We start from the raw sequence: 13,207 nt of genomic DNA, 5'->3' as shown, positions 1-13,207 counted from the left end.
CTGAATTCCACATGAGACATGCTGAGGTATGTCTCTTTTGTATTAATGTGTTCATTGGAAAGGATAACAAAAAATACTGATTACAGAAGAGTCTTATCCTTGAATCCAGTGCTATTTTACTGGAAAGAACAAAGAAAGAAAATTCTCTCAGAAGTTTACGCTGGTGAAGGCATGTGACACTATAGAGAAGGCTGCCTGATAACACAAACCAACACCTTTTGTGTAATAGCCATGTATGAAATCACTCTACTTCAGAATGTTTTCAGCTCATGAGTACTATAAACGACAGAATGGTTCATATACCTACCTCCAAATTCAGGAAAAATTATAATGTCTTTTTTGACCAGCTGTTATGCTACCCACCAGAGAAAGCTGCTGTCTGTGCCAGGGAGTACTTACAGTAATAAAAAAAAAAAAAAAAAAAAAAAAAAACAAAAAAACAAAAAAACATCCTAGAAGTAACAGGGGAAAAGAATTTAAATATTTTATTTGATTGTCATCAAGGATGTGTGACTCTGGATAAAGTTGCAGATTTCAGCAGCATCCCCACCCTTCAGTTTAATTGCTTCAGACTTCATTTTTTTCTGAAGTTTCACCTTCAGTTTTATCAGGTCATGGCTATAATCTCTGAGTTAATGAGTCTGAGAGCTGAGATTATCAGTTGCCATTAAATATGGATGAGAAAAATCATTAGATTCTTTTTCTTTTAACTAACAACAACTGAAACCCATGTTCCTTTTCTCATTTGAAGTGAGCAAAACCTCCCTTAGGCATTTGTTTTCTTTAACTACACAAAACCTTTTGTAATTACTGACTTTAACATCCCAGTCAAGATTTTGCAGAAACATGTCAGAGGCTTGTCATATGTCTCTTTAGTTCTTATGTTCTCAACAAAGGTATTATTCTGACAGGAGGTTATTAAGTATATTTTCAGCATCAGTACAATTTCTGTCAAGTATTAGTATTTCTCTGCAAGTTTGGGAAATTTTTTTGCAGGACACATTTCAACCTTCAGTGCACTAAGTTTGGTTTTTGAGGAGGAAGCACTGATGGGCCGGAGATCTGTCCTTGCAAGAGATTCAAACTGCTCTGCCAAGACCTTCATGTATTTTGTCACATGCCTTGCTGGACTGGCATGTATGGTATCCTAACTGGGCATCACTGAAATAGCTTTCCCCATAGCTGAAAGGCAGAAATCCAGCATGAATGCATTCGAGCCCAGGGAATGGTGGTTTATTGCGTGGAGACCCACAGAGATGATTTGATACCTAGTATTCATACTCAATGACTTCATGAAGGAAGAAAGAAGATAATTTCACTCCTATCCTGGTTCTCCTCACCCCTCACTGCAGCTCTTATTTTCTGCCTGTTTCCTGTTGCCCAGAAGCACTGCTGTCGCCTTCCAGCGCTCAGGGAACATATGATAAACCCCAGAGACAGTACAAGTATTTCCCTGCTTTTCATCTGGATGCTGATGAAGATTACGCTACTGTATTCAGCCATGGTGTGATCTCACCCGGAGCACTATGTGCAGTTCTGGGTCTCAAAAATATAAAAGTAGGTTTAGGTGTTTGAATGTGTCCAGAGGAGGGCAACAAAGCTGGTGAAAGGCCTAGCACAAACTGTAATGTAACCCTTTAAACATGCATGTAAATACAACGACTAACACATTCTGCAGATCTAGTGGCACCACACAAAAGCACCTTTCTGTTTTACTTTGCCTAAGAGAACTTGCTACAAAAAAAAAATTAAACCTCTGAAAATGTCTGTGTCTTCAGGAGGGAATAAGTACTTCTTTTTCAGCCCTGCTAATTTTTCAGTCTTTTCATACGACATGTCCCATTCTTTCCCAATCACCTACCGAAACAATATGTGGATTGCAAGTCTGTTTCCTTTCTTCAAAGACTGTCTCAAAGGAAAATCATAGTAAGAAAAGCACAGAAAATGGGTTCAGATGTGGAATCTGGTGTCGTGACTGATCTCCAAACTGAAAAAAATTTTAGAAGGAGAGATATGGTGAAGAATTAATCCAAAATCTCTTGAACACATTGTATAAATATGTAATATTCAGCTGTTTCTGTAAGAGTCATCCAACAAGAACTACACTACTTTACAAATACATTGCTTTCAATGTTCCAGGTTTTGAGGTCAAAAAATATTTGCAGAAGTCCAATTTAACTTGTAAATTCCTGTTTCTGGAAAACAACAGTCACAATATTTAGTGGGACAGAGTGGATAAACTTAGTGACACTGAATTAATCTCATGGTTTAATTTTCACTAACATTCAAAAGCATTTAATGCAGCTTTCTGGCTTTTACTGAAACAACTACAAGAACTGTTTTCATTATGCTTGAATATCTATTCCTTCCTCCCTCCCTTATTTCTTAACAAGAATTCCATGCTATTTTCTTTGCAAAAATTCATTCACCTCTAGCCAAGAAGCAAGCTGCTTCTTTCTACCATACCACCTCTCAGAATCAGCAGTTTTTGGACTGCCAGCTCTTCTGAAAATAATCCTATGCTCTTAATACAGGCTTTCACCTAAGATTCCTGCTCTTCAAAAGTTCTTGAGCTCCTCTCAGCAACAGCTTTAAAAAAAAAAAAAAAAAAAGAGGGGTTCTTATCTTTTTTCTTACTCTCTCAACCTAAAACCTAAACAGCAGCTCTCCTGCTCTCCTCCCACCTTCTAGGCTCAGTACTTCAAAATAACTCTGGAACTGGATAAGGCGAGAAGAATCGCTTCACCCATGCAGAATCACACCAACAGGCTTTAAGCGTTGGAAGAGTTTGGTAGAAAATCCGAGCTGGAGCGTGGCTTAGCTGTAATGCTAAGCCAAAGAAAATGACATGATTGAACTGGTAGAACATACACAAAAAAAAAAAAAAAAATTAAAAAAATTTTAAAATTGTGCAGCAAGTTTCTGGCAGCAGTTTGTTTAATTCTAGCCACAACTGTTGGATCAATCAGAGCAAGTCACTCATGAGTTTGTGAGAGACTTCACTGTGCCGCAGGGTGCAGTGGGAGCTCATGCTTGACCTGCTGTTTCTCTCCACTTACTGTGTTTTCCATATCACTCAAAAAATATTGATTGTATCTTATGAAAAAGTTCCAAATGTTGAAGAGAAATAATAGGAAATCTTTGATATTTCACTTTCTTTGAAATTAATGAAGACTCAACAAAATGCACTTAATGATACAGGGTGAAGGCTTAAAAGGAATACAATAGAGTGTTTTCTGAATCATATTGTACTTCATATTCTTCAATGTTTTCATATTCTTTTCTCCAATAAACAGCCACAACTATGCTATTGTTGCTAGGAATAAAATCAGAAACTGAATTTGTTTCAAGAGAATAAGAAGCATGGAAACTAAACTCTCTACTTTTGGAGAAGAAATATTTTGTGTCGGTAGAACTGATCATTCTGAAGGTTACTGTATTTTTTGCGACTATATGTTTTCATTTTGGTGTTAGAAGTACTGCACTTGGGAGTAAGAAGGAAATATTTATATTGTTCCACAAATAACACATGCTTGATTACATCAATATAGTCAAAACTTTGAAATTTGAATGTTTAAAATTGTTAGAGGTGAGGACTTTTTGTCCTGTTTCCTGTATTTTTATCACATTCTGCTCATTTTCATGGATTTTTGTGGGCAAGTATTCAAAGTAAAGCAGGTCCATCATGGGTTTTTTTCCAAGCATATTCTCCTCTTCTCAATTAACTATATCAGAGTTTAAACATATTCTGGAGTTTTAGACCATGCCACAGCACTGCCAAACACTCATGTATCACTAGGAACAAGGACAGAGCAATAAAAGCTGGACCAAATGCTGCAACAGAAGATGGTCTGGGGTGGCGCAAGGATTAGGTGTTCAAAATGAGAAGAGAATCAAAATGAGAGAAGAAGCAAAACCAAGTCTTTTTTTTTTTTTTTTTTTTTTGGTGGGGGGGTCATAACAAAAAACAGAAGTAAATGTGGAATTAAATCCTGAGTTTCAGAAGCTTCACCTTCAGGGATGTTCTGGTTGGACAGCAGCAAAAGGTGGTCAGACATTGAAGCAGTCTGCCCGGGCAGACAATGAAGCCACTGTCCCTGGAGGTGTTCAAGAAACAACAGGACTGATTTAGTTCACAAGATGGTGCCCAGTCAAAGTTTGGGCTTGATGATCCTGGAGGTCTTTTCCAGTCTAAATAATTCCATTATTCTATTCTATTCTATTCTATTCTATTCTATTCTATTCTATTCTATTCTATTCTATTCTATTCTATTCTTGTTAATATCAAACCAGTTTCAGGTCTGAAGTCCTGCAATGAGATGAGACAAGCTTAAACCCAGCTTATTTTCAAGAAAATAAGATTTATTGTTAAATTTGCTATCTTTTAGATGCTGCTAATTGGAATGTGGTATTTAAATAAATTCTCACTTGTTACTAAGAGTTATTTTATTTGTTTAAAAGTGCTAAGGCCTCAGAAGGTCATATTTTGAAAACATTTACCATTTTCTCCTGTACTTACCAGCCGCAGTAAAATTCATCATATAGTTTTTGTTTCTCCCAGCAGCTACACAGAAGTATATCACAAAGTCAGAGGCTGTAATGTTTTGAAAGACAAACCTGGAGTTTTCCTGATCAGAGCAATCCACTGGTGTACATTCTTTGAAATCTAAAGCAAAAAAAGCTTTGCTTTCTTGATGAGTTGCACAGAATGACAAAATCTACCCAATCTGCTTTAATCCTTTCCCACATCACTTGCTGCACTGATTCTCCAATTTTATCAGGGCAAGTAAAGGCAACATTTCCTCCTGGCTTGGTAAACAAGGGATTATTTTGTCTCTCAGACACTTCAAAAGCATCTGTTGAAAAACACAAAACCCAGCAAAAAACCTACTTATAATTAATTCAAGGGAAGTTTAGTATCCACAGCTCCAGTACAGAAAATATTAATGGAATTGACTTACAGCAGAATGATATTGAAATAATTTGAAATGCTGAAAAATACAATTTATACCTATCTATGACTTTATTTTTGAGCACGTTTAGACAAAACAGTCTTTATGGAACTCTGAGTCTGTGATGACATTGCAAGAAGGCTATTTCTGTAAACTTTGAGCACATGAATGTTCTGTTAACAGTTTCAGCAAATATTCAGCAGCATAAATTATGGGGCCAATCTGATTAAACTTAGTGTAATCTTGTTCTTCTTTCACGCTAATTATAATAAGAAAATGGTTTGATGTGACCCTCAGGACATGCTTTAGTAAGTTATGTTAAAAGACATTCCAGCCTAAGAGCTGCAATTCTCCCATTCACAAAACTCACACCACCTAAATTAAAAAAAAACCAAAAACTTATCTATTCATACACTCTACTTGGGAAAAAGTCTGTATGGTCTGTCTGTGGTATGAGAGAAGACTTCCAGACAAATTCAAGACTTCAACCACATAGAAACCATAGATATATCTTAAATAATTTTGACTGAAATCCCTTTGAGTTATTGTTTTTATTAATATAATTTACTGTTTTCTACTTAAGAAATGTTTAAAAGTCTGCAATAGAAAGATTGTCAATTTCTCTGACATTCAGAGCCATTTGATTTCTAAAGTCAGCTTTGTAATTTCTGTATCCCATAATCTAGGATGAGCACTGTCACCTTGCTGCAGACTTTAATGCTGGAAAAGACTAATGATCACACTGTTTTTCTTACACTGTAAAAGGATCAATCTTTCAAGTTCTTAAATGAGATTTCTTTACATTAGATGTTTTTAAGTAAAAAGTCACTATAATATATTTTTAATGTGTTTGTCTCTCTCCGTGGCAACAACTGGAAGGTAAGTAGGCTACCTAGGAATAAGTGATTCCGTTTATATTGACAGGATGGAGACTCCATTGTGGGAGTCTGTACTTCAGAGAGCTTCTCAGTCTCTGTGAAACAGAGAGTGAAAAAGTCTAGCCTGCAATTTTTTATCAATGGAATACAGCACAGAAAAATTACATTCCCTCTGTCTTTGGAGACCTGAAATATGATTAAAATGTTGAAATGTAGAAAGACAAAAGGAACACTGTCTAATGAGTTTACCTAAAATAATTAATGAAGAACTTGAAGATCCATGTAGACTGCAATCAAGGAGACTGAAAGTTAATGACAGCCAAGGACAGAAGAGAGATAAATTCACTAAACCAAACAGAAGGTATAACACGGTGAAGCTAATTAACTCTTTACACAGCTTGCCAAAGACAGCTAAATTTCTATTACTGAAGTTGACTGCAAAGGCTGGATAATCATTTAAGTTATCATGCAAATTCCAGCAAGAATTTACTTATGAAAGTCTAAGTATTATTCAAATTAAACTGAATGACTGCTTTGATGGGACTCTACACTTACAAAATAGGTTCCTTAAAGTGCATTCCCTCAAAATTCACTATATTAAATCAGGTAATTTTTTTATATGCCTTGCAGATACAGATCAGCAGATTCATTCAGATTTGCTAGGGAAGAGGGATAAATGAAAAAGTGATCAAAACCCATCCTCTCCCTGAAACACCATATTCTTAAAGGTCAGATCTTTTCCTCAGACCACTAACTTCCAGCAACAGCAGGATTTACAATAAACCAATATTCTTGCCAAAGAAGTCTTGCCCTTCATTGTGCAGTCTTTTCTCTGGTTTTCCACCAGTAGAGCAAGCCTTGCTGCTGCCCACATTCCCCTCAGGAGCATTGACATCTCCCCATCTTCTCCTGCGTACATCCTCGCTGTCTTAATTGTTTCATTACAGGGTCACCCTGAACTCCAGGTGTTTCTCCTATGTGAACATGCAAAACAGGAAATTTTGTGTATGATGATGCTACCTCCCACCTTCCAGAGCACTTCCCCCTGACCTAAATGATAGGACGTTACAACAACCTGCCTTCTTCCCAGCTGCTTTGCCATGTATTTGCTAGAAAATTGTACATTGCACATATGGTCAACTGGGAACAAAGAGATAAAACATTTCCACCAAACAGATGAAAATCCCGTCTGTCTTAAAATTTATTCTGTGTTAAAATTATCCTGTGTTATATTTCCTGAACAATATATCCCACTTGCTTGATGGTATATAATGCTACAACATTGTAATACACTATAACAGGTAGATTACAAAGCTAAGGTGGCCTTGCAAATTCAGTGAGGATTTTCCATGTAGAAATCTTGATACAACTGTATAACTTGCAAGCATACAAATAATAAATGGTATGTTAATAATGAGAACAAGGTACAAACAGCCAAATTAAAATAGAAAGTTTGGAGATTCTTGGCTGCTCTACATTCTATCATGACCGTTTTCAAACACGATAGAAAGACGCCATGACTTTTTTTTTGTTTCTTTATTTGTTTGCATATATATTTTATTTGAATATGTGTAGCAATATTAATGTATTTTCTATCTTGATGAATAATGTAAATATCTCCCCTTATTACCATATGGTACCTTGAACAATTTATATGATTATATAAGGTACAAACAATGGCAAATCAGGCCTACGTAGTTCTAATTAAATCTTCTAAGTACCCTACAGTATTCCAGGCTTTTGTTTTAAGCAATTGTCCCATTTTATTTTGACAGCAGCTTCAGCATAGTTCTTTCATCCTCCTTCTCCTCTGTTCAATCACTTACTTTATTTAGCACCTTTCTAAACACAGTTTCTTTGCTTTCAGCCTGGTGTGTGTGGGATGAAAACCTCCCTCTCCCAGAAACCCTTCTATGGGAATAAAGCACACCCACCCTCCTTCACCCCTGCACACGCACGGCTCCGGGTGACACGCCACGTGTGAGCTTTGCAGAAATGTTAAATAAAAATTTATCCTCGCATCTGATAAAAATAGACTCTGCCTTCCTGCTGCTCATGCCAGACACTGCCACTGCTGTCTGCTCTGCCCATGGTCGCACCATCCCGCTTCCTGAACAGAAAGTAGGAGGAGGTGACAGCGCTCAGGATAGGTCCATGGGCCTCTCCTTAGAAGGGAAGTGCTCACATGCTTGTTATCCTCCACCAACCTCTTTTGGCAGCATGCTATCTCACCATACTTTGCCTATGACTATCTGATATAAGGTATTTAAAGGAGAAAAAAAAAACCCAAGATTTCATATTTTTAGAATGCATTATCTTTCAATGTTTTTCTTGGAAAGAAAATATCAGGAATATAGACACATAGAAGAGTGTAAAGGAACTCTCCGAGATTTAAAAAATCAAGCAACTGAACTGAAATTCTGCGGCAGGGAAATAGTTGAAGTCAAGAAAATCTTCTGAAGGAATAATAAAATAATGGTATAATTTTTCCCCATCCCCTCCCACCCTTGCTACAATCATTTAGAAGTCAAAATAAGTCTTATGTGAAAGTTTAGTCCCCATTCATTGATAGAGATTTTCAGACTTTTTCAGTTTTTTCATGTCCACTTCATTTTTGTTTGGTTTGGGGTTTTGTTTTTGTTTAGTTTCTTGTTGTTGTTGTTTTGGCCTCTGATAGTATCAATTGATATTGTTTCTTCAGAGATTCTTTCATTCCCTTAAAAAGTAATAAAAGCTCTCTATCAGGAATAACTAATGACCTCAGTAAACTTTTCAAAACTGCAAAGCCATCTCAGGTCTACAGCCGAGAGAGGTTCCCAGGTCCCACTCAGTTTGCTGAAGCTCCACACACAAACACAGTTTTCTTCCTCTGCTTGTAATGAGCAGTGACAAAATAAAATAATTGCACACAAAAAGGAGGCTTAAAATTTTAGGAAGCCAAACTTTCTCTGGGGCTCCTTATTTATCATGTAAATCAATTTTCAGAAGAGAAAATAGTTTGAGTGACCCTTTCACCCTTCCTGAATAGACTAAATAATGCATTATATTTAGCTCCTAAACTAATGTCTTCCAACTGTATTAGCACATACTACATGATTTTAAGTTTCTAAAAACACAGGTTCGCCTCTTTTTTTTTCAGTTTTAATGAGCTACTGACACCAGTTCTACAATTAGACCAGAAACCAGCAGTACTGTTGTGTTTGAAGAATGCACTTTACTAATAACAGCTGTTCAAATAATGAAAGTTGAAATAAAAGTATTTATAGTCCTATATCATTAAAACATCTGTTTTCCTACTTCCTGTTAAACCACCATAACATCCTTTTAAATAGATCTTAAATTATATTGTGAAAACTTTGGTGATTCTTTGTGTACAAATTATTAATTCTGCATTATACACTAAACATTGAGCACACAATTGTAATTCACCTCCCAGCCGCAGTTGTTTGTATATATTCTATTTTTGTTGATTTTCTCCTGTTGTAAGCTGAACTTTAGTTACCTAGAGTGCAAGGATAGGGAGAAGTCAAAGAGAGGGAGGGAGAAAGTAGAGTTCTAATAAGAATGAGAAAATCATCCTCTCTTGAGGTATAAACAGTTATGAACTTCCAGCAAGGAGAATTTGGTTGCTGGGGAAGAAGTCATTTGTTGAATGAGCACTATGACAAGATTTACCTGCAGAGGGGTCTTGAAGATCTGAGAGGTCAGATTTCCAGACTTTCACCCCATCCAGGAATTCCACTGGTTCGGGATGAAGAGAATTTTACCAGCAGCAGGAGTTAAAGGGGCGGACAGGAGTTAACACAGGCAGGAGGACACTGTGCTCAGCCTTCACCTACTGTTGATCAGCTGTGCTGTCTCACAGGGGCAAAAGGGAGAGAAATGCTGTGCTGAGACACCGCATGTCACAGCCTGCCCGTGTGTGCGTGTCTGTGTGTCTGTGTGTGTCTGTCTGTCTGTGTGTGTGCATGTGCATTTGTGCCCAGCTACTCACGCCTGCCACAAGGCTCTTCAGGGGTGTCCAGCAGGCAGAGCAGAGGGGGGCACAGCTGAAGCCACGGAGAAGAAAACAGGCAGGGGAGAGGGGAAGGCAAGGGGCGTGAAAAATCAGGCTGGATCCTAAGGGTGACCATTGGAACCAGCGTTTCCCAAGAGTGAAAGCCACGGGTGCCAAGGCAAAGGGTACAAAGGTGCCAAGGACAGGCACAAACCCAAGCTGCCCAGCCCCAGAAGTGTTACATGACAGGAGTGTAGCAGGAGGACACACTATGGGGAATTTGCTGTCTCACTTCTCTGATCCTTTGAATGGCTTGTTTTGTGGGCCGAAAAAATACTGGTGAAGAAAGAAATACCTAATTTTTTTCATTATAAGTTTGTTATGCAGCTTGGCACCTGGTAGGAAAACAGAAAAAAATCAATATATCATCAGTATTTTTTACCAAAAGTTTTCTTCACATTTCTTTTTGTCCGTATTAAATTATAAATTCTATTCCTGTCTTACGGGCTAGCGGAAAGAGAGATTCATCATTAGGAATATATGCAGCTGCAGAAGCTTTTGCAGATAGGAACATTTCAGACATTAAATAGTAATCACCCATTAGTGATTTCCTTTAGAGTATTTGGAAGTTTAAAAATCTGAATCTTTAATTCTTTTTATCTTCTGCTTTTTGTCTGCCTATGTTAATTCAATAAGTTAATTTGTATTTCCCCAAATAAAATATTATTCCATCTGTCCTAGACAAAACTATCTCCTTAATTGTGAATACTTTAAAGCTGTCACTGTAGACTTTCTACTTTCCCATGCAATTCCATCCTGTGATGATTTCTGAATTGCATTATCTCAAAATTTCATCCATCACATTTACTATGTGGGAAACAAAAAACAAAGTTACAAAACTCTTGGATCTGGATTTAGCTACTGGGTGTCACAGCAGTTATGCTGGATAGTAGACATAATACCATACTTTATTTAAATTGAATTTCCAAGTGGTGGCTGCAGTGGCATAAAATTATGGAAGAGTAGCTGACAAGATGAAGTATCTTTGACTTACAGAGGTAGCAGAATACTTGCCCTCAAACAAAGTGTTTAACCCATTAGATTCCACTTGTGCCCCCTTGGCATTTCCCTGCCTGTGTAGGGATAATCGGAATGGTCACCCTTGTACCCTGTTCTCTTTCTTTCAAGGTGTTTCTTGTCCATATAATTGCACACCTTTCACTTCAGCTTTCACCTTTCACTTCACTGAATACTAAAATTTTCCTTAACACAGCCCAATGCATAAGTTTTTTTCCTTAACGCATTCCAACGCAAACAAAGTAACCAAGAGTACCTAATAGCATCATTATTCTTAGTAACTAACTGTATGTTCAGAATGTTAAGAATTAAAAAGAAGAAAAGAAAAAAATAAAAAGTTCAAAAACCTCCCCAGAGATGAACAAAAGGATCTAGATTCTCTGACTGCTAGCCAGATAATATTGAAAATGTTATCAAGTTTTCTGTTTCCAAAAGAAAAATTTTCTCAGGTATGTCAACAGAGAGTTACATACAAGACAAAGGAAACATTTTTCTGCTTCCTTTAGAAGTGGTAAGACCTTAGAGGGAGTATTACATACTATTATAGTTCATACTATTTATCTTTTTAAAATAAGATTTTACACAAATGGGAGAAAATTTAGATGAGAACAAGAACTGATTAAATTTAGAATCATGAACTGAGAAGAAAAGCTGAAAGAATTGTGTTTGTTTAGTGCAGAAGTATCACAGAAGTATAGAATCATAAAAGTCTTGGGTAGGAAAGGACCTTAAAAATGGTTTAATTCCAGCCCCCTTGCAGTGGGCAGAGACAAATTCCACTGAACCGAGTAGCTCAGAGCTCCTTCCAGCCTGGCATTGAACATTTCCAGAGATGGGATATCCACAACTTCTCTGGGTGAAAAAATGAACATGACACTTTCTTCCTTTTTTTTGAGAGAGAACTGCAATTAATAAAGTCACTATTAACCAAGAGATATCTAGATTAGATACAATGAGAAAAAAAAACTCCTTGTAAGGCTGGTTACATGCTGTAGTATGACCTCACAAGAATTTTATGCATCCATTTCCAATGTGGGAATTTCTCAGACACATTAAGAATATGCTTCTCCTGCCTCAGAAGGCAGAGATGGATGAAATTAATTTGAAACATCTCTTCCAGCCTAAGTTTTCCACAATTCTAGAACTGCTTTTGATCTAAGCTTTTCCATCAGAAAGGAAGAGGAAATATCTCTTGTACTCCCAACAGGGCTTGGTTTCTTTCTTTTTAGCATTTTATAGCGAAGGGGCATCCAATCTTTAGTTCATCATAAAAGATAAAAAGTAAGAAAAGCAGCATTTAACAGGTCAATAATCACAGCAGAAGTGTGAAAAAGGCATCCTCACTTGTCTCCATCTTCTTGCTTTCTAATTAGGTGCTGACAATGTGGCTGACACCATGTAAGATACAGAGATAATTCTGGCTCTGGGGAGCTCAGCATCTAAGAGTCAAAGAATGAAGGTCCCTCAGGATTACTTATTGCTTCCATGTGCTTTAAAAGTCTGATAATTTTTCACTGTAGACCTATGAATCACATTCTAAATTGAGACAGAGATAAATAGAAAGCAAGTTATTTCAGGTGAATAGGGACTTGAAAAAAAGCTATGCAACGTGCTGCTTTTGGCAGGCAGAAGAGCATTAATATAGAAGTAAGTGCTGAGTGGCATGGATATCATCATGCTAGCCAAGAATAGAAGAGCTCTGTCTCTGCTATCACAGAAGAGGTTGATCACTCTATTTAAAAATTTGGAGTACTTCATGGTACATCTGGCATTTAAATACTCTATTAATGAACTTCCATTCTTATTCTGAGTTCCTAGCAAAACACATCCCCTGAGAAAATGGTCCGTTTTCACTGACTGACAGAAACAACAATTCACCCACAAATTAAAAAAAAACAAAACCCCAAACCCGACAATTCCCAATTAAAAAACAGGAAAAAAATAAAAAAGGGGGAGACCCCATCTCCCAGTCCCCCAAAACCAACAAAAGACCCCAAGGAATTATGCAAGTCTGATTAATTCACACTGTGGATATAAAAGCCACTACATCTAAATATTTTTTTCTGATTCTACTCAGAGCATAGCATGGAAATTTTAGAGTCAAACTAACACTATTTTAACACCTAACCAGAATAAAATTCCTGAGAAAATAAACATTATTTTCCAAATGTATAGAAATTTTTGTTAAAATTAACAGTTCTGAAAAGGCAAACACAAACACAGGACAAAAATATTCCAGGTAATTATAACTTCATTTGTTTTAATGTAAATAAACATGCAACACTGTTCTGCCATAAAGGACA

At 36.9% G+C, this 13,207-nt stretch overlaps 1 protein-coding gene across 1 annotated transcript in view; it reads right to left on the bottom strand.

The window, feature by feature from the left end:
* Nucleotides 1–13,207, bottom strand: part of CD226 (CD226 molecule) — a 35,745-nt gene that overhangs the window by 6,272 nt on the left and 16,266 nt on the right. Inside the window, 2 exon segments of the mRNA XM_058804729.1 lie at nucleotides 4,520–4,679; nucleotides 4,681–4,864. Of these exon segments, the coding sequence (XP_058660712.1) occupies nucleotides 4,520–4,679; nucleotides 4,681–4,864 (344 nt within the window).

Source organism: Ammospiza caudacuta, chromosome 1 (genome assembly GCF_027887145.1).
Source record: "Ammospiza caudacuta isolate bAmmCau1 chromosome 1, bAmmCau1.pri, whole genome shotgun sequence".
Classification (NCBI taxonomy): Eukaryota; Metazoa; Chordata; class Aves; order Passeriformes; family Passerellidae; genus Ammospiza; species Ammospiza caudacuta.
The sequence above is the reverse complement of the archived record's forward strand: the minus strand, read 5'-3'. Positions and strand labels throughout refer to the sequence as shown.